Here is a 23,262-nt window from a genome sequence, read left to right as displayed (position 1 = left end):
TCCATAGTGTAGACTGACTCGAAGAAGGATGCAAAGGCGTCCGCAATGCTTCTGGCGTCCGTTAACGAGGTGTCTTTGTACTCAAAAACTCCAGGTAGTTGACTATTCTTCCTCAACGACTTGATGTAGTTCCAGAATTTATTGGAATTCTTCCGCAGATCCATTTCAATTTGATTAATGTACCTCTTATGAGCAATGTGGATCATTCTTTTGAGTTCTTTTCTGGCTTCAATGAAGTCTTCCGATGGGCCCTGTAACCGAAACTTATTTTTCTGTTTGATTTTCTTAATAATGTCTATATTAAACCAGCTAGGATACTTATTGGCACTCCTAATTGTACTTTGGGGACACATTCATCGAAAATGTTCATTACCGTTTGATTAAAGCTAGTTACTGCATCATCTACCGATTTGAAATTCTTCAGGATAAGAGACTCCTTCCAATTGACATCGCGAAAAAGGACGTACATTTTAAGAAAATCTGCTTTTTTGAAATTGAAGTTGGTTAATTTGGTAATTCGCTTAGCTGGTCTATGGACTTTGTAGACCATTTCTAGTGCAGGATGAAGTGGATTAATTTTATCCAGTGAGTCGACAGCAGATTTAATTTCCGCGTTTAAGTTAGTTAAAATTAGGTCAAGGGTTCTATTATTGCAGTTTTTAAGTTTAACCGTATTAATGAGTTTTAAGTTGTACATCGAAGCTATATTTTTAATTACTTTGCATTTAGCACTCGCGTTTTCGAAATTATACGTGGCGTCAACAATTTGTGGTAGGTTAAAATCGCCTGCTATTAACACTTCCGATGAATGCAACATGTTTTCAATTGTTTCTAAACTTTTGGTAAAACTCACGTACTTATCAATACCAGATTTCGGTTGAAAGTAGACAACACCAATAATGTATGAAGTATTATTAATTTTAAGTTTGACCCATATTTCATTTAGATCACTTTGAAATTCCAATTTTTCAGCATTCAAATCGGTCTTGACTGCGATTAAAACTCCGCCTCCCATGGTGCACTTCATTTCTTCGTAATTACGGTCATTGCGAAAGACCGCATATTGATTGTTTAAATACTCAGCGTCATGAAAATTTTCCGTTAACCAGGTCTCAGTCAGTAGAATAATGTCGTAATTTGTAATTGCCAATTTATTTTTGAAAGATTGCGCTTTCGTTCGCATTCCACTTACGTTCTGGTAATAGATTGAGAGCGTTGATCCGTACCTATTTCCTTGCTTGATTAGTGTTGGGGATGGCCTAAAAAATCAATTCTGCTTCTTTCTTGATCGAGTCGTTTTTTGTAGACTGGGCAATCAACACTCCAGGCCGGGTGCTGTACATCCAGTTTCATTTTTAGTTTCTCAACGGCGTTGGCACAGTTACTGCATTTAATTTCCGCGTCCGAAGCTTTACAGCTCGCTAGGTCATGGTCTCCCGCACATTTGGGGCAGGTAGTAGTTTTGCTACAGTCAGTTGCCTTATGTCCGAACCCATTGCATTTGTAGCATCTTCTAGTTGTCACAGCATCATAAATTCTGCAACGGTCCCATCCTATGTTAAGCTTTTGTTCACTTAGAATTTTCCGGTAACTATTACCGTCAACCTCAGCGTAAGCCAAATACCTGTTAGGATTTCTTTTATCTTCCGTTATGTGTACGACGTTTATGTACGCGGCTTCGTCGAGGAATTGATTCTGCGCGAGAATCATTTCCTTCATTTCGGTACTCCCGATCTTGTCATTGAGGCCTACGATTTTAATCTTCGGCATCTTCTGTTTTGGTAAGGAAAGAATGTAGTCGGATCCCAGTTTCCTTTCGGCTTCCTCCTTAAGTTTGGCTGCAGCTTCTTTATTTTTACATTCAACAACAATGGTTCCTCTACGTAGAGTTTTCATTCCGGTAACTTCTCGGGTAATTGGATCGATATTTTCTTTGAGGGTGGTGAAGGTTTGCTTGGACGGTTGGTTCGCGTCCTTGGGCTTAACGATGATAACTGGGTCGTAGGTTTTCTGTTTCAACTTGTCCGCATACGTAAGCTTCACTTCAGATTGAGTTTGGAGAACTTGCGCTAGATCCTTGCTGATGCTGACATTTTGGGTATTTACTTGGTCTAAAGTATCCTTTAATAGCTTCTCGTGGTTCATCAGTTTTTCGTGCTGACTTTCCATAACTCTATCCCAGTTCATCGTCACTTTGTTAATGTTAGTCAAGATATTCCTGAGGCTGTGTGATTCGTGGATAGCGCAGGGGTCACAGAACCAATTAAAGTTCTTTTTTGAGTTAATAAATTTAACTTCATCGTCACTGACTTTAACGCACTTCGTGTGAAAGTAAGTTTGGCACCAACTAGCACAAAGAATAACTTTATCTGTACGATTAAGATCCACCCGACAAACACCACAGATTGCAGTTGGCATTGCGGCGGCAAGTATGGGTGGTACTCACCCTCACGATTTGGTTTATATTAACAAATTAGTTCTATTCTTAATTGACACTTATAATCGCGATCGACCACTCGTTACGACGGCGCGCACTCGAATTAGTCCTCTTCTGCGTGACATTTTTAGTATGTCAGACTGGATGACTAGATAATTCACATAGGAATATCTAAACTAGTAGAAGGGTACAGAATAAATTTTGTGGAGTCTCAAATACGAGATGAACCCATGCATGAATCAGAGCTTACCATCAGTTATAGCTCTGCATGAATGCATTTCTCGGAACCTAATTTATGATTGAGGTAAATTATCACGGGACATTCTTTCTTTTTTAAAATAAATATTAGGTAAGTACCTAAAATACAATTTGAGACGGATTTACATTACATTTCAGCGTGGATCACATATTAGTATGCGAAAAATGACAATAATTAATGGGTGATCTCATAATTTTGAAAACGCTTACGGGGAAAAATTCGAAAATTCCCCCCATCACTTTTAATTAATTTTGATTATCACATTCAATTATTTAAAAAAACACAAGTAAGAGGCAGTTTATTTTACCCTCCCTTTCCTGTCACGTTGTACATTTGTTTTTGAATTTCTCGTCACCTTTTAACGCTTCTTTTACTTCCCGTTGCAATTCATTGGTGTTTATAAAAAAGCGTTGTTTCTTGAATAATATTTTTATAGCTTACCGTTTATCGATCGTATTGATCATTAACTTAATTTAATCTGTAATTGCGAACATATGCATGTGCAAAAATAAAACGAAAACACAACATATTAAAATATCGGACGTCTTTCAACAGCAAGACCTTCCTTTAGGCGAATCAGAGCTCGTAAAGTTTCACTTTCACTTGTAAGTAGTATAAATAGGGACGTATTCATATAGCCCGCTTGTTCGCTGATGAGGACAGACGAAATGCGTTCGATATTTTAATATATTATTGTAGTTTATTGGTGTTTTTGTTTTACTTTTGCAAGCTCAACAGCCACAAGTAGTTTGCTTGCATTTTGAGCACCTTCGCATTTTTCCCCAGTAAACGTTGTCAAACTTATAAGGGTAAAATTTGATCGAAAGTATTTTAATTGTGTTTATTTAGTTTTAATAAGGTACGTTCATTTATAACTTAGGGTAGTTATGAGTTAACAAGAAATTTATCTTCTTTGGATAAAATATACAGGATGCTCAGTTGATTTTCTGATTTCATCAATGAAATTGCGATAGAAATTTATTAATTTATATACTTAACCATGTAATTCAACGCTGCATAAGAGTTTGCTGTTTTTTTTAATATATACTGTATACATTGCTTTTTTCATAGGTAGGTTAGCAACTAGTGTTCTACAAAAGTTCATAGTCCAGCCATAAACCAACCGTTCGATGTCTTTCAATATCGGCGGCGTTGTCGGAATTGCAATATGTAGGTGGGAGCTGAATTGCTGTTGGCGTTGTTCCAGTGGAGCATAATGAGCCTCCCCGAAATCATTTGATAATCCTCATTTAATGTGTTTCAGGTAAGGTAGCGCCTAAATGTAAGAGAAACCCCGTTCAAAATTCTTTGAATGAGGGAACCTGAGCTTCAACTAGAGATGATCTATTAGTGCAGGGTTTTAGTAAGAGGACTAGGCCGAAATTTTTGTCCAGCTATCAGGTATGATCTTAATGCTATCCCTTACCTGAATATCTTTTCCGTCGCATTCTGTGAATAAAATGGAAGAGCATTCGTTGCGAACTCCTCTCAATGAGATACCTACTCTACTAAAAAAGTTCAGTTTTACAGAAACTTCTACACGACCAGTCACAGTCAGGCTGCAATCCATCATGCCACCCCTTATAATTTTTGGATTCGACAGAGCTCGGGCGCGAGACTAAGATGCAATATAAAAACTCGTGTTGAGCTACTAAATTTGAATTTCCATAAATGTACCTCTAAAGCGTTAATGTTGAATAACCAAAATTTATACTTACAAAATATTCAGTAAATCAGTATTTTCATACAAGGTGTTCCAGCAAAAATGTATACTACGATAATGAATTATTATCATGAATATTAAGGCGATATAGAGGTATATTTATTAAAATGTTTTTCGCTGGTCATTACGAATTTGTCCATTGCGCTTTAATATGGAGCTGAGCTGCGGCGACATGCCCTGGTATCGTGGTATCTCAGAGCTGAAATGTCTTGCAACCAAGATTACCCAGTGCCGAAGCGTTCGTATGCGCCTGATTGCTAGCCCTAAGCGTTGATTTCAGTGGGACGTTTTAGTCAATAGCGAGTTTACAGTGAATTTGTAGCACTTTTGTCCGACGATTTCCTTAGAAAAAACTGCCCCTTATACTATTAAAATAATAATCTCTGGCACCTAGTAGGTATACAATTTAGAGCGTGACATGTTCACCTTAAACTGAGATTTACTCCCTTTTTACACAAGATTTAATTAAAAAAATTCTATTGCGTAAACAATTGCTTCGACAAAAAAACATGAAAAAAGATTCATGTATAGAAGTTGTAACTAGATTGTCGTGAAAGTGGCTTTTGCTGTTGAGCTATAAAATATTGCCATATTTTGTATTTAAACAGTTGCGAAACATTTAACAGAGATTATAATTACCTGGTACTTTAGCATTAGCACTGAAAGAAAACAATTGATTTCAGTTTCACCACATTCGACCTTTAAACACTGCCTCTGACTTTAGTCCTTTTCTAATTCTTTGAGCAATGCGGTCAAAAATAAACAAAATTATCAAAGAACTCGTGTGAGATCGAAGCGACTTTTTTGTGTGGCAGATCAGTATTATATTAACTAGTTCCACAATCAATAAGATCTTGTCGAAGGCTACCACATTCCCTTTGTCGGTATCCGCGTCCGACGTTCCGTTGACCCATTTTGGTGCATTTCGTTGAAAACCCTCCACAAAACAGTACTCAATTTTCAAGCACTTCTCAAAGCTAGAGACACGTGAAAGAGAGAGCGCCATTTGAGTTTTAAGTAACTTTTGGGCGCCCGAAGTTGATTACCCCTCGAAGGCGCGCTTTGTAAGAGGTGGTTAATTGCGCCCCTAGGAAGAATAAAACCAAAATTCCGTCACGTAGGAGTTGTACTCGTTTACAAGATCTTTCCGACGACACCAAAACTGTAGAAGAAAAAACTGAAAAACCACGTTACCGCATAACACGCTCGAGGATGGCGCCCAGATCTCGCCGACCCAACATCATGTAGCCTCGTCACTCAAGTTGTGAATTACACCCTTGTAGGTACATGTAAACTCCTACTCTTTTTACAATCATTCTTCTAAGGGCCCGCATTTCCTGCCAGCCACCCAGCCGGCCAAAATGCGATTAAAAGCTACCTTTTTACAAATAAATTTGCAAAAATGCGCTAAAAAGCGACTGATCATGAATCTGAACCAAGAGCTGTGGCCCAAACGAATCTACGGATCAGAATATCTTGATCCATCCAATTCTCATTCTTCAATGGTAATGTTTGGAATTTGAATTTCAATTCCATCTCAATAAATGCTTTTGTATTTTTCAGGAGTAGGGGTCAGAAAATGTAATGGTAATGCGCTACTCTGGGGTGAAAAATACACGACCTCTTCATGTGCTTATGAACAATTACAACTTCTGTCAAACTGGCTGCCCGTGTTGGAAAGCACTTTTTACTAGAAAGCGTTGCAACCTGAAATTTTTGTAAATGCTCAAAATCGATCCAGATTTACTATTTTAGATCAGCTTGTCGTATTCGGCGAGGTGTGAACCATCCCAATATTGTTAATAAAGGAAAATGTAGTAAACATAACGATACCTACCTTGATATCAGATAACCCATCAAATACACTACCTTCCTACACATTTAAAGGATTTTACGATAGAAAATTTATAGACTATAAACGTATTTTATTGGCTAACTTTTATTATTTAAGTTCTTGTATTTTCATGTCAGCAATTGAAAGGCACCGTTTTTCTTATTATGTAATAAAACATTTTCTTCTTTGCACCAGTTAATACATTACTACCGGTCTAATTCAGTCATAAATGGTAATTTTTCCCATAATGCCTGCGTTTTACGCGCAAACTTCTAATTGCATTGAAAAAGTGTAGTAAAATTTTAGGCGCACGAGTTTAGTGTACTGAAAAAACGGAAACACAATTTATTTTCTGCACTGAGGAAAAAATACTTAAATACAGTTACTTTTTATTACATACTTAAAATTTATTATAGGTACAGCATATGCTCAGTAATTACTCTAGGCATACACAAGGTATCGTAAATGAAACGCATGCAAAACGATGGACATTCACACGTTAATCGTGTGATTAACTATACAGTGATAAAGACTATCATCATAAATTGGCTTTTAAACAAAAACAAATATTATATGGTCATTATAGTAAACTTTTTACATTTAATATCACGGCCCTATTAGTAAAAATGATTACTCAACTAATTATTTATATTATCACATGATCCTTAAAATGGAACATCATTTCAACATGTATTAAATAACGTACCTAAACTACGAAAATATACAATCTTCAATCTTATAAGGAAAATAAATACTTAAGTTTATGTGAAAATAAAACACATTTTGGCCACGCATTTTTCAAAATCTAAATTAATGGCAAAAACCCATAACAATTTATGCACATATTCGTTACAGTTGCCAACCACCAGATCGTGGGACAGGAGAGGAGTAGACAGAGAACACTTTACAGAAAACCTCCCAGGAACTAAAGTAAGAATTCGGTACGTAATGCAAACATAAACGCTATTTAACAAACAAATGGAGGATTTTCTCGATGGTAGTCCCCCGTGTACTCGTAAAATTAAATGCACTATTTCTAACTATCGCACACATTTTTAAATAGTTGTCAGTAAAGATGTTTTGTGCTCCATTATTATTGCTGCTTCAGGCGAACATTATTGTTGCAATAGGACGAATATATTACATAGAGACGGATTAGACTTACATACTTACTTACTGTAACAATAAAAATTTTAATTATGGTAATTCGGTTTAGTTTCCAATTTGTAGTAGTGGAAGTTTTCCTGTAACAAAAAGAAAATAATAATGAACCATGACAAACCAACGGTAATAAGATACAAAACAACACGGTAGAGGCAATTTTATGGGTCGTAAATTATTTTACTATAATTATCTCTTATTAATGAATTAACAATAAAGTTCTTAATGTATCTTATAATGGCCTTTCAATTTTTTACGTGAATTAATTCTCATTTTAATTAATAAACATAGTTTTGTTTAGTTCGTGAATGTCGTTAAAGTGTAATAAATTAATTTCATATCCGCCAAAGACGCATATCATTTAAAGTGGTTATATAAATAAACAGTACGTAATCAAACAAAAAGGTGATTGTTGTGCTGAACAAAACATGCTGGTTTTGAAGAGAAACCAAAGATTTAACGGGTGACTGGAGAACAACTTGTTCTTTAATGATTAGTGAACAAGTTGTTAGCCATTGAAAATCATTAAAATGGTAATTCTATTTCCGTCCAAGTATTGCCAAATACCAAATTTATAAACTTTTTGGAAATAATAACTTCGAAGAAGACCAGATTCCATCGCAGAGGGTAACAATGGAGATCGTTCTTTTTTGAAAATATTAGAGGAACAGCACACTAGAACAGATCATTTCCTCGTGTGGTCAAAATCTATTGAAGTACCTACCTGTTAAAAATTACTGTTTAAATAAATACCATCAGGTATTTCAAAAGTCAAAATTGTGTATGGGATATTTGGGTTTGAAAAAGCTGCCCGATTTTAACATGACGTAGATACAAACAGGGGTTAGGCACAATGGGTCATTGGTGTGTCTAAGTGCTGCCTGATCGGGCTTCCCTGTGAATAGAATATAAACTCAAAAAACAGTACATTTCAAATTCACTTGTTGTTAATTGGTTAACAGATCAACGGAGATGACTTTGAATCAGGGTGTGTAACGAGAGGGCTATTTTACGTTAATTTTTTACGTTGTTATCCCATTAAAATAGGCGGAAGAATATATTCTAAAGGTTAAATGCAGTCAAGGTTTCATTCATATTCAACCAAACAAATATTCATTATGTCATGTTCAATATTTTAATTTGTCGATTGTCGAGATTCAGCACAGCCTGCGCCCCACTGCCGGTGAATGGTATCGTTTTACGTGATAAAAAGAGGTACTATAGGGTTTCATATCTGACGCTGCAGGAGGAGATACGTAAATTTCTGCTATGTCAACATGTTTTGTATACCAGTTTGATTTGGAGAGCCAATGCAGATTAACGAAGTATCTCCGTCCTTGCTCTCCGTCATGAAATAGGCGTTTTAAGTTAGCTTAGTGTAGAGAGACGGGATAAGCTTTGCACAAAATTGGGGGATTCGCGTTTGGACCGTTGTGCTAGGAAGATTCTGGTTTTGATGGTCAAGGCGAGCAAGGTCGCATTTTGTCAGTCAATGCGAGAGGATCTCGTTCTGACATCTGACGAGCCAATACGAGCGATTAGCGGTTGGGTCAATACGGCCCGAAAGAATTGTGGCCAAGAAACTGAAGGGCCCTGTTCAGCTGACTAGCCGCCAGTATGGGTTCCGGAAAGGAAGTATAGTGCAGATCGCGAAGGAAGTAAAGACCGGAACGTGAAGAACAAGGGAGGTGGTGATTATAGAGTCACCATGTTAAAAATGCATTCAACATACTTCCGATGAATATGCTGGGTGGCTACCTACGTGAAAGGAAAAACACCGCAGTATTAGGGAGAAAGGGTTTAGTGCGAGTCCCACACTACCTCCGCCGACACAGGCCGTTACGTACATTTCCCTAATTCCCATGATGATGAAAACAAAGATCTCAACGCCAGTTAGCACGACAACGTTCGTTACCATATTGCACTGTTATTACAAATTTTCAATCGACATCTTTATTATGCATTTAAGGGAACAAATTTTGAAATACCACTAGATAAAAATTCAGAACAAGAGATTGCAAAGTCGTCGAAAACCTATGTAAACTTATTTGTATATGTTTTGTTCTGTATTCCCATAGGAAGAAATTTCTGAGTTTGCAACCAGTCTTATTAGACTTTTTATTTTTCTGGAATCCAAGCGAATTCTAATTATTTCTTAAGAGAGTCGAACTTAGAAGGTTTCCACGAGTAAGTGTGTCCATATAAAGTAAAATAAACTTATTTTGCAGTACAAGCTACTGAATCATTTAAATTTAAGAAAGATATGGCTATACCTCCTTAGGAAGATTTACTTATGTCCATGCTAGGTAGGAATTCCAGGTTTAAGTCATTTCATAAAAAAATACTGTGACTAAGAAGATGTACACTTAAAGTTTCCAATTATTTTTCGTGTTTATTTTCATTCGATATATAAAAAGTTTCTGTCGTTGTTATTGAATTGGACAGTGCAAAGATTCCATTTTTTTGTAATGATTCCTATGCAAACCAACGTAAGGGAGGTAAAATAAAACACGAACCGATCGAGCTAGTTATCGGAGAAATTTATTTCAATGTTATATTTTTTTGTGACAGTCTCCTGATTGCAATTTTCATTTTTTAACCAAAACAAAGTAAATTGTTAACCAACAAAGTGTAGCAGGGCGAGACATAACTGTTGGTGAAGTCGAAGCGAATATCTTGAAAACGAAGTGTCGGAAGAGGACACTTTACAAAGGAAGTGAAACCAGGACGGGATATATCTATTGGTGATGTAAACTTTCAGTGCAAATATCTGCAGAACGGAGTGTCGAAGGAGGGTACTCTCAAAAGGGCGAAAAGATCGTCTAGGTGAGACACTTAAATCCCGAAAATGTTGAGGGAAGGTATCTACAAACGGAAAATGCAATATTTCAGAGAATCACTCTAAGGGCTTAATTCTTCTTGCATTATATAGCGTAGATTTTGAATGTATGCCAGGCGGCCTTTAAATGTTTATGTGTGAAAAGCCCCCTCCCCATTAATGATCTACCAGAAAGTAAACATCGATAAATATAGCATGCTACTGCCTTATAATTTATGGGCATAGGAACCGTATAAAACCAATACAGTTTTCTCAGACAAATGATTTATATTCAAATGCGAAAATTTAAAAATATTTTCAAATACGAATTACTGACTAAAGTGTAATAATACTAATATTAATACTTCTTTTTTCTTCTTATTTAGCTGACCCACGTACTGAACTACTCACAGCTTTTTCCTTTATACGTTTTTCTGAAGTCATTAATAACAGATCTGAGCGCTTAACGAATAGTCCAGGGTAATTAAAAAATAATTATACGTAGGGTATTCTTAAAACAAAATATAAAGCTGATAATTGTTAAACAGGTAGCTTTTAGTATAGCAATTCATAATTTCTGGTCTTGCAGCGTGTGGTGGGTGGTGTAGTCGCGGAACTGAAGAATACGAGTATATTGCTCAATAGGGAGATTACTTCCTCAAACTGTTAATTAACGGGCGCGTTTCTTCAGATGACTTTAATGGAACTAGATTTACCTTTTATAAAAAAGGTTATAGCTAAACAACCAGTTTGTGGAAAGTTTGATCGCTTGGTACTACCACCAACATCTGGAGCAGCAAGCATAGTTATAGAGTTTTTCACCAAGTTTAGTCTTTGCATGGGACAGACTTTCCTGCTACTGACTGGGGATGGTAGAAAAATATGCGGAAAATGCAATGGTGAAACATGCTGCAACAGACCTTCCATACTAGTTGAAGGGGACGAAAAGGCGGATGTACAAGATTACTCATTTTATAATAGTCAACCCAACGAACCTGGGCCCTCCAGACTAGGCAACTAAACTGTTGGAGGTTTCGGTTTTTGAGATATTAGTAAATTTTTTGGCTGAACTACTTTTTTTATAGCTTCCACGATGGCCGTGAATGGTGGCTGTCCACCAACATGCACGTGCTGCAAGACCATAGAATTTTATTTACTTATCCATTAGGTACCTTCACACAAATTTTTAGCTTTATATTTTGTATTTAGTTTGAATAAGCTAATTACCCTGGACTAGAAGTACCTATCTCTACTGAAAATCGAAAAAACTTTGGTTCGGCGTCTTCAACCGTATGGTAGATTTAAAAAAAACGTGCCTATAGAAAAGTTATGGCTTATTAAGTACTTAATACATTACAACTGAATTGTGTAGCGCATTTTTCAAAAAATAGAACGCACTTTTACCCGCTTTCTTCCGTGAATTCGTATACAAGGATTGTTATTTTCCAGTCCACTACAACAAACATGTTGTGTTCCAGAACTATTGGAACTACTCGTAGCAACATTTAAGGGACTGCGATTATTTCAAACAAATAATTGCTTTACACTGAAAAAAAAGAAATGTTGTCGCAACTAACAATTAGTTACTCCAACTAATTTTTTTAGTAGCTATAGCCTCAACAAAAATATTTGCTGTAGGAAATCAACATAACTTGTTGGAAGTAAATTTGTTCCAGTAGCTAAAACAATTACTTGTGACAAATTATACAAGTTAGTTAAGAAAGCATACCATTTTTGTTTGAGGAACTAAATAAGCTTGCAAAAAAATTTGTCCCTGTAACAAGTAATGCTTAGTCGCAGCAGCAGAGCGGTATTGTTATATAAACTAACGAGTATTTGCTGGACCTCCTAATTTGTCCTTTTTTATCTTTGTTGTAGTAGCATACCATTTATGCTGGAAACTCATAAATTGTCTCAAATGATTAGTTGGATTAACTATGAATCCTGGTTGGAACAATAAATTTTCCGCTCTCTCTGCATCGTCAACGCGTTTTGGTGATGTCAATTAAAACAAATCACTTTTTTTTTAAATACACATTTATTAAATCCTACACCTACACTACATGTAAATAGCTTTTACATATACAGCGTGTTTCGAAATTCGCGCACACGGACTATGGGATGGTGTTATACAAAGAAAACTGAATAAAAAGTTCCTCGACCAGTTTCTGATCAGACCGGCACTTTTCGAGTTGTCGTTGTTCGATAAATCTAAAAATGAAAATGCCGGAAAACAAAAGATAGTTCAAAACAATTTATGGATTAAAGTTACACTTACCTTCAAACACCAAAAGTAGTTCTGGGAATCCTCATTGTTCCAATATATCACCTACACTTTGTTCAGCCATTGAAAAAACATTAAAATACTAAAAGTTCGTAATGTAAATAACCGAAATTCAGTAGGTACAAGATTGGCGACTTACCGTGAAAAAATGAGCTAGTAATTATGACACTGGACAGGGTCACAGAGTACTTTGTAATGATGTCCTCTCACATCTGGCTGGCACTCTGGGACATGCAAGGCAAGGTGAGATAAGCACATCCTGTCAACTACTTGGGAATTGCATGATTGCAGTATTATAAATAAAATTTTATATTATTTTCGTCCTTCAAGTTAAGGAATTTAGTATGTTGTCACAAATACAGTGGTATTAGGTTTATCAGCAAACTGCTTTTTGTTATGAAGGCATACTTTTATGTTCATGGAATCAATGCAAAATGCTCGTTGGCGCTCTTAACAAAAAATGTTTGCTATCCTCCAACAAAGTTTCATTATTAACCCCAGGAAATCGCAACTACTTGGGAAAACTAAAGCAGTAAATTATTTAGTTCTAAAAACCATTTCTTTTTGCTGCTGCAACAATATGCATGTAGCAATTCTAAATTTGTTACCACAAGGAAGTCATTTTTTTCAGTGTACAATATTGTAGGACAAATTATTGGTTCAAATAGAGGTAGAAATGAAATTGGAAATGTAATGCAGTTTAATTTTGCGCCATAATGACAATTAATTCTGAAGTTTGTGTAAGTAGAACTATAACTAGTGTGGGAATAGAACTATTTCCAATTTTTCCAATTTTCGTTAATGAGGTTGTGCCAATTCATTTGTTTCCTTGGTCCCATTAGAAAAATATCAAACGAAACTAGTGCACGGTTGTTAACAATAGCGTAGAAAGGAAATGTAATACGAGCCGATAGCCTACGTACACACGTTAAAAGATGTATTAAAATGCTTCGAATGATAGGTAATAAAACCCCAGTGTTGTGTAGTTATAAATCATGTTATGGCCGAAGCATGTTCCACCTCGTATTATGTACCTGAACGACTTGGTATCATAATGTAACTCTGCGCGTTGGGTATTAGCCTCTAATTACGGCTAAAAATTAACTTTTTGGTTCCCAAGTGCGTACGTAACGTTAGGTTCCCATTTTGTTTTGTTTCTAGAAAAAGTTTTTTATGTGCAAAAAATAAGGACGGTATCTTTCATTTCGGTAGTAATTCCTAGATACGTTAGTTAACGGCCCATAAATTCAGGATGATCCAGCTCGCTCAACCGTACCTCTCGCGGTCCACGGATCTTTATTTTATTTTACCGTCTCCAACTTTGAAACCTATAAAACCGAATCGTACGTCTATACAAAATTATTTTAATAAGTCGTAACGTGTACGTCGCCATAAATTTATGGGATATTTTAAATATTTTGCACTAAAATCGTAGACGGGCGTTTATATTGAACTTTCTGGTGAAATGCATCCGCGTAAAAATCTGTTTGCGGCACTTATGGGTGCATGCATAACTTCTATCACGGACTGTGCTTCAATCAAACTGATCGGCGATGTCTTTCACTTGCATGTTGTTTGGCTACTCTACTCTCTTTTTCCAAAAACAAATGAAACCGTGTCAGAACTGCACTTCATACTTTAGCCAGGATGAAATTGAAGCTACCATTTCCAGGTTTAGATATTCTAAAAGGTAGAAATGATCAAAACCTTCCCCATAAACCTTGTTATATTAACTCTAAAGTCAAAAAAGTTCTACTGGGTTCACCACTCCTATAAAACATAAAAGCATTAAAACCTAAAGTGTAGCATTGAAACGATGCAGTAAAATACAGCATAAAAATGTATTAATTTGGGACGAATTTGAAAATAAAGTCTATATTAAATAGAAATGACGATTCATCCAAAAAATGTAACTGTAAAATTATGAGTGAATAGCAAAATGTAAGGGTAACTTACACATTACAAAATTAAATTCAAATTAGCAATAATCCGAAAGGTTATAAGCAAGGGCGAATTGAAGGTCCAGAACTCCGCATCATGTAAATCCCCAAACGAAGTTTACGCTCTAGAAAATTTCAAAATCAGGATGATAAGGAAGTATTGGAATTTGTTTTGATCGACATTTAGTCTATTTACTCTTAAAACATGATATGTTCGAGCTTTTTTCCAAATTTTAATTCAAATACGGTTTAATTAACAAAATGCATTAAGTACTCTTTATTGCCAACTCAAATTTAATTTTGTAATGTATAAGTTACCATTACATTTTTCTTACTCATAATTTTACAAATTAATACTAGATCTATATTCCCGACTTCCTGGTAAAATCTTCAATTCACCATGCAATTTTTCTACCTCGATTAGTTGTTTAATTATTTGTTCGTGCTATACAATTTTACTGTATTAAGTACCGTTTTAATGCTTCGCTTTAGGTTTATAATGCTTTTGTAGACCTGTCGATAATTTTATGTTAAAACCGGTAGCAACCCTAATGTGTTAATATAATCAAGTTTGTGGGAAAAAGGTTGTGTTTTATCACTTCTAACAAAAGCAATCCAAAAGGACTATAACACCCCATTTCGAGATTTTTTACGACTTCCAATAGACTCAACTAACTATTCACATGCTCTTATTATGAGAATCCATACATAAGAGGTTATTGTGGGGGTGTCTTCGGCTGTCTCATCTGTCTTACTCGATTTTTTTAATAGGTTATGATCTAGGAATCAAGTAAATAATATATTGCAAAACGAGCAACGGAAACAATACCCATCGCCCTTCCATAGTGTTTATACACTATCTTTCCTAAGACTCCAACTAAAAAGACCATATTAGGCCAGTTTCGAGAACCATACAGGAAACGAGACGTCTTGTTTAAAATTGTTCAACAGAAGCGTATTATGTTTACCATTAAGAAGTGAAATGTGCGTTTGCTTTTCTAAACAAAGTCGTATGTCACAGCAAAATGCACGTGAGCATTTCGCTTTAATTAATTAAATTTATGGGCTTTATTTTTAAGTGGACGGGGTTTCAGCCAATGCTGCTCTACCAACCCAACTCACTATACATTTACAAGTATATCGATGCCCGGACCCGGATTCGAACCAGGGACCTTTGGTATCCCAGTCGAGCTTCAACTCCGGTGCGGCGTTAAACGTACCATTTTCGAAAAAAAGATGTTTTAGATGTGAGGCTTCCCTATCTCCGTATGGGTGCGGTAAATTTGCTCCAAAGAAACCACACTCGAGGTATATTGCCCGGAATATTCACCCCCAGAAGATATGCCATCGAAACGTACACCTCCAGTACATTTGCAGCGAACATCGAGAAGGAAAAGGCCACGGCTAGACAGGAGAATCGGATCTCCCAGTGAAACAAGCATCGAGGTTTACCAAAGCTCATATAATTTTGAGCGCCAGGGTACAAGTCACGCCAAAAAGTAAATAAAGATAACTAATAGTTATTAATGATACCTACAAGTTCATTTATCAACGTCATAATGAAATGCGTGTAACGTTAATCGTTACGTTAATCACTTGTCAATGAACAATTAATCTACACAAAGATATATAATTGTATAAAACAATAAATAATTTGGCCCTTTTGGGCAAGGTTACAAAAAAAAATGCAAATTTTACAGACAAAAAGATAAATAAGTTAACTAAATGAATTACCTCGCGGTAACATTAACGACAAAGATAAATGAGAAGAAATTACAATTAATTATACTTCTGCAACATTCAGGATATCAATTGCAGACGTCACGACAATGGTAAAAACAAACGGCACTATAAGCTAAAGATGAGAGCAATTTCAGGTCACCTGCACGTTTGCAGTTTCCGGTATTTGACATAAACATTTGCGTAGCAATTCTTCGATCTTAGATGCAATGTATTAGATCCAGATAACAGACAGGTAGCAATCTTCGATTCGAAAGTGAGCGTTGGCATTCAGAACACGGCACTTTTTAAATCAAATCAAATTAATTCAAAACATCCAAAAAACTGAAATCCAATTAATTTCAACTACACAGCCCATTAATAAATGGGTTTCTGATTGCTATATAATAATTATAAATAATTTATAGTCATAGAGCATTATTTTCCTTTAATTTGATGTGCTATTTATTTACCTGCAAGTAATCAAAAGCTATACATTAGAATTTTTAAAATGTACGCCAATTTCGATACTCGTCTACAAATGACACATCAGGAAGCATAAAAGCAGCTGAACAGAGACGACGATACCGGCTCAGGAGGTGTGTGGGTAAAGTATCAATGATACTGTGGAAAGTGAAATGAAATTGAAATAAGAAGACTTTCTTTCCAACTTTCATAATACGAATCAGCTGCTAATGATGCAGCTGCAGAAAAATGTGATAAATACTTTCCAAGCTTCAGGTGACGCTGATGTGATTTGTGAAGATAGCTATCAACAGATCACAAAATTCGTCTATAGGCACTATAGAACTTTTGGGAAATATTGTAACGGTTGCTCTAAATTTGTATTTAAATTTTTTCCCCTGGCGCAAACCCCAGCGCCTGTTTTTACTACGGCCAAACAAGTTTGCAATTTTGGGCAATACCCGCGTATTTTTAAACTACACTTTTTCGTTGTCTGTGGGAACCATAAAAACAAATAAATAGCTCCAGCTAAAGAATAAACCCATTATGTAGTTCGCGTCAAAATCAACAAACTGTGAACCTTCTCCTGCGCTGAAGAACAACACTCAAAACCAAATATTGATGTGGGCAAAGCGAACTTAAGATCTTCGAGAGACAAAAGAGTCTCTCTAACTGTTTCATCGATTACAAAGGTTCTAGACACTACAGACTCGAGTTTCAAAATACACAAGACAAAGTTGGCCTAAGTGAAAGAGACTTTAGAAATTCTCTAAATCTCTTGAACTTCTCAAGCAATCTACTTTAAAAGTATGGTCGCCGGTTCATACCATATTCATACAATCTAAAATTTTTTGAATTGGAGACAGCGCTAGATAATACAGAAATTATACACATTTAAAAATCTTGACTTGTCCGAATGTTATTCGAAAATCCATTTGTAAGTACCTACTCTTTAGAAAATGAGTATGTTTTATTTTTAATGTGCGACCCTCTATGACCAATACCCTTTAAAATCATTAACAAAATTGAACGTATCTTTTAAGTGCCTTAGTGGTTCTCTGAAACCCAAAACCGCTCATTACGACAAAATCGACTGGCGAAAAAGATCAAAATGGTTGTTATTAATTCAAATTACAGTTTAAATAATATCGTGTTAATGTGGGTTCTTGAAGTGGGGACACTCGATGCTGGTTTTCCTTGATAGTCCTTTTCCCAGAAACTCCACGAGTTGAACTGAATCAGTGCATTTTGTTCACTCCTTCCACCAAAACGTTCGTAAATGCCCATAGCAATTCTTTCACGATTAGGTGATAGGATCATACAGAATTTGAACACTATTCCTTTTTTAATCTATATACAAAGATTATAGCAATAAAACTAGAAAAAACAAATAATCTGAAAAAACTGGCAGTGCGATTTTATGTTTAATCTACTGCAATTACAGAGTAATTTACTACTGAAACAGTAAAATTTCGACGTTGACGTTTTTGTGATTGGAAAATCGCGAAGATTATACTAACAAACGAAACTATGCGGAAACATTTTATTGACATAGAAAAGTTTCTCGACCTATCGTCATGAATTGGACAAATAAAATCTAAATATCTTCTCGGAGTAAACTTAAAATCGGTACTTTCTTTTATACAGACATTTGGCCATGCATAATCGGCGACATTGCAAGATATACCTAGTTAATACTTTATGATTTTTCTTTACAGTTAAAATGCCATTTCCGAATTTCCTCCACGTAAACTGAACGCAGTGAAACAATATACTATAAAACTTCTTGATGGCTAACAAGTGAGCAAGCTTAATTGGCAAGTTAAGGAGGAAGAGAGCTGACCAGTACTTCGACTTCCAATTTAAATACACGAAGCAAGTTTATTGTTGTGGAAGTTGTAACGAGAACGGTCGATATTTTATGGGTTACTTTTGGCTCAGACTTTTTATTACATTTAAAATTTTTCACCTTTGTTTTGTTTTGGTTAAACTTTTATTGTCGGCTCATTTATAAGGAGTTAAGTCTGACCGGTATAAACTTTGTAATATATGTGGTAGGTGACATTAACGGCTTGTTTTCACAGATATTTTGAATAACTTTTGCTTTGTTTAACTTTGCATGTATTAAATATAGGTGGCCTCCGGTATATATCTAATAAAAGCGTTCATAATCGTAAAATTTTTAAGGGTATCCCTCGGTGTCACTATAAAAAAAATTAACTACATGTTAAACCAAATTATTAATGCATCTGCAGTTTTGCCAATTTATTACGTTTGAAATTCGTTTTATGTGCAGGATTTGGTTCATCTTAACATTCCTAAACATGTGTGCGCATGTAAGTGCCTAGCGGGAATGAAACACTAAATAGCTTCATTATGAAACGAGCGATTTTATTGCCAAATGTAATTCATGTGGATACTAGAAAAAAAAGTCAATCAAAACGAACTCGTAGAAGATAAAAAGAAAACGCTTACTGGTACTGCATATTAAGTACACGATTACCTATCGGCGATTATTATTGTTATTAGTTTTATACTTTGTCAGTAAATAAAAATAATGCGCATCAATCGTATACATACATAGTCGGCAGTTATAACTGTCCTACAGCCCGACACACTTTCAAAACGTTGTTGTTCGCCAGAACAGAAACGGACCATCTTGGAAACAAACGCGGATATTTTGGCACCCTACTTTAGTAACTTTGCACGTGAATATTTTTTCAATAAATCTACTAACTCTTGAACGGAAGGTCCTAGGGACTTGAAACTTAAGTATGTTTCTCTTGGTCCACAGAAGGAACCTATTAAATTTAGAGTCAGTAGATCAAACTTCGCTAATTTCTCGAATCTTGTACTTGTACAGTATTAATGCTCAGAATTGTTAAAATAGGGATTTTAAATTGAAATTGAAAAGTTGGATAGGATACCCTGCAGCAAGTAGTAGAATTAAATTTAGATTCGATGAAAATCCTTTTAATGAACGTCATAGCCGCCTAGATTTTCCATTATAATAATCAAAAAATTCAACTCAAAAATTATAACTGTACAAAAACTTATTTATGCAAGATTTTTAGAGCGACAAACTTTGCTTCCAAAATATAATGAAGCTTATTAAAGTCTCCATGTAAAATTGCAATTCTGAGGTTCTTAATATGTTTCATTCATTATAAAAACTCACCCTGAAACCTAATAATGAATTTGCACTATCTGTCGACCATAAACATAAATCTATACAGTATAGTAGGTAAAAATTTGTAGAAAAGGAAACAGTTAAGCCCGTCCTGATCCGCAGGAAGTATACCTAATCTTATCTGTAAATAATCTGTATCAAAACAGAGTTAGGGTGCTGATAGGAAAACACTCCATACAAGGTAGCGCAAAAAGAACGCATGGATTTCAGTAGCGTACTATAACCCGGATTGCTTAATAAAGTGAAGGGGAGCAGTGGACTGTACAGTTCCGTTGAGTGGTTTTTTAAAAACAGTTATGGTCAGCACGTTCACCAGATTACCAGATTGGTTTTTAGCGCATTTCCACAAAAATAAAAAAAAATGCGCTATTGTGGCCACTTTGTCCGTCCGTCCGTCCGCCCGCTCGTTTTGCGACGCTACTAGTTCTTTATCTTAAGAGCTATTGTTCTACTTTTTTCGCTATTTGGTTCGTTATGGTGTCGAGTCTTGTACCAAGGAAGGAATTTNTTGAATCGAACCGATTCAAAATTCACAGTGCCCTTTTCGCATCTCGACCATTTATAAACCGAATTGCAAAATTTTTTACTTATAAAAGCATTTGAACGAAATTTGATACATAGGCACTTGGAATAAAGGAAAATCAACTGCCAATTTCAAAATTTGGTTTTGCGCATGCGCAGTGCCAACTTTTTTATTTATGGAAGAATTTAAACGAAATTTTATACATAGGCACTTGGGATAAAGGAAAATCAAACGCCAATTTCAAAATTTGGTTTTGCGCATGCGCAGTGCCAACTTTTTTATCTATGGAACCATTTAAGTGAAATTTGATACTTAGGCGGTTGGAACAAAGGAAAATCTAACATTAGTTTTAAAAATTTAGGTTTGCGCATGCGCAGTTCCAACTTTCTTATTTAGAAAAGCATTGAAATGAAATTCTTCTCATAAACTGAAATTGAAGTAGCACGTCAAAAATGGATTGCCCATGTGCAACGCTATCTTTCATATTTGTGGCCGGATTTTTACGATTTTAACAGAAGTTGCATCTTACAAATGGGAAATGAATGCAAGTGGAAATGCGCTTTATGTAAATCGTTTACGATTACTTTTTAACTTGTTGTCTTATTTTTATTTGAAATCGCAAATCTCATTCACTCATCGAACTAAAGGTTGCAATAAGTGAATCAAGTGATGCAGTTGCACATCATACAAAAGCAACCCAGAATATTGGAGAGATATGAGTAGGTATCGCGACACCTGACCGTGATGGGAAAATTCTGGGGATCGCGTTCTTCACCTAATTTTTGTAATTGGCTCGGGGTCTCATCTAATTTTCAAGACAAATTAAAAGTTTTGAATCAAACTTATTAAATTAGGCATTTAGTTAAAACATCTTTAGAACCTTACTGCAATGAAATCATTAATTATTGTATACCTACGTGAATCGCGTGTTTGTACTGCTCCTTTCAATATTTTTTCGTACTTTAACTATTTAGAATGAGTTAACATGCATATTAACTAGGTAATCGACAGATTGCTACTAACTTAAAGGAAATTTCGCACTTTAAAACGAATCAGAATTGGTTCACAAATCCGCACAAACAAGCACAAAACTATGATGTTTGTGTGCTGTGTCCTTGTTACGTTTCTTTTTTCCCTTTAGTCATTATTTAGTTTTGTCGCCTTCATAGGATTTTATTTTGTTTTTCTTTTGTTGTTATTTTAGGTTAGGGTTAATATTTAGTTTTATAATTAAGGATTTCTTTTGGGTTTTGTTGGTGGTTTTTATACCAGTGGCGTATCATTCACTAGAATTCCTTTATTTCTTTTGTGATTATAAATATTCGAAACTCTCCTTTATTTTCCTTATATTCACTGTTCCGTTTTTACCCCCTTCCTATTTGTTTTGCTTCTTTAATCCTTTCCCTATGGTTTTATGCTCATTTATCTTTCACCCTGCCTGCTTTCTACGTTCTGTGTCGCTTCTTTGGTTTTCTCTGTAGCGTCCTCTATCGTTTGTTTGTTGTATTAATTTTCCCGCCTTTTTGTTATTTCCGCTTAGTGTTCGTTACTTTTTGATTTTTCCCCAAATTTTTTTGAGATCACCAGAAGCTCCAAGATGTTTTATTATTGCAAGCCGCCCATATTTTGGGGATTTATCGATTTCTCAAATCACGCAGTTTAATTGTTCCACGATTATTATTACAATCCTTCGGTGTGTGCTTCCGTTTCATCGTGTGTAAGTACTCCCTTGTGATTATTTTGTTCGTACATCCTGTATATTTTTTGTAGAACTGTCATTCAATTCCTGTAGTTCGTCGCACACCGCAATCGTTGATTGTTACCCGTTATGCAATAGTTCCTACCTAGCCCCCATCCCTTTTTCCTCCCCTAGATTATTTTTTTCCTCAAAAAAAACCCAACGCAAACAGTTTGCCGAAATTAAATTATTAAATTATGTTATGATCCTCTTAATTGTGTTTCTTATTTCTCCCCTTCATTTTAGCCTTAGTTTCTTCGACCACCAGAGCGCTATTTTCTTATTTTTGAGCACGGCTCCCTAACAGGGAAACAAAAGTTAGTGGCACCTTAAATTTTACCAGCTCTTATCAGCTTGGTTAAGGCTATTCGTTCTTTGTTTCCCGATTTATTTTGTGCCCCCTTTACTCAGCATCCTTGACCATGTTACAGTACCAACTAAACATTTTCATTTTCTCAGAAACAGAAGGCGCACAAAACGTGGGCATTGATGCATAAATCAGCACAAAACAGTAACAAAACTATGGCATAGAGTTCAATTCGATCCGATTGTGCTACGTTAAGTTGGCCATCCCTGCAGAAATTTTGAACTACTCCAAAAGTATTGGGCGCACAAATCGGCACAAAACTATGACCTTCATTAGTGTCATGTGGATATGAGAATGATGGTGTTCCAGTAGTAAGTTGGACCCCCTAACGAAAAATTTCGATTTTCTCGTAAACGAGAAGCGCACAACATTTGGGGATTATTACACACGTTAGCACAATATTTTGGCGATATAACAAATTAGGTTCTAACTTAACCCAGCTGCCATAATGTATTGAGGTGTGTTGGGGGGGGGGGGGGGTTGTAACATAAACCTACGAAAAGGGTATTTTTCGGTTTTACAGTTATATTTGCAAAGACTCACAATATCGTAAACATAACCCTATTAAAAGTTACAATTCTACCAGCTCTTAGAAACGTAACCGTGAGCAGCCGTGGTTAGGGCTGTTTTTAGGTTTATTTTGTCCCCTTTTATTTCCTGTCCACGTCCACGTTACATACTAGTAACACAAGGTAAACCTGGACGAGACAGTTTTAGGTAAGAATTTTGAGTAAGTGTTATGCAATACCAAACGACGTAAATAAATATACCGAGTGTCAATATATTACGTTCAGTGGTTCACGA

The 23,262-nt window shown here is 35.7% G+C and overlaps 1 protein-coding gene and 1 long non-coding RNA gene across 2 annotated transcripts in view; both read right to left on the bottom strand.

The window, feature by feature from the left end:
- Positions 1–1,242: 1,242 nt before the first annotated feature.
- On the bottom strand, positions 1,243–2,187 carry LOC116175185. Its single transcript, XM_031493346.1, has one exon. It carries the CDS (start codon positions 2,185–2,187, stop codon positions 1,243–1,245), a length of 945 nt encoding a protein of 314 aa, XP_031349206.1.
- A 4,438-nt stretch (positions 2,188–6,625) lies between these two features.
- The window catches only part of LOC116179215, a 35,479-nt gene continuing 18,842 nt past the window's right edge, over positions 6,626–23,262 (bottom strand). Inside the window, exon 2 of the long non-coding RNA XR_004146975.1 lies at positions 6,626–7,497. This is a non-coding gene — a long non-coding RNA (uncharacterized LOC116179215). The remainder of the gene's footprint in view (positions 7,498–23,262) is intronic.

Source organism: Photinus pyralis, unplaced genomic scaffold, assembly GCF_008802855.1.
Source record: "Photinus pyralis isolate 1611_PpyrPB1 unplaced genomic scaffold, Ppyr1.3 Ppyr1.4_LG1, whole genome shotgun sequence".
NCBI classification, from domain to species: Eukaryota; Metazoa; Arthropoda; class Insecta; order Coleoptera; family Lampyridae; genus Photinus; species Photinus pyralis.
The sequence above is the reverse complement of the archived record's forward strand: the minus strand, read 5'-3'. Positions and strand labels throughout refer to the sequence as shown.

Coding starts and splice junctions, on each gene's coding strand:
- LOC116175185 (XM_031493346.1), bottom strand. CDS start 2,187: ATGAACTGGGATAGAGTTATGGAAAGTCAGCACGAAAAACTGATGAAC.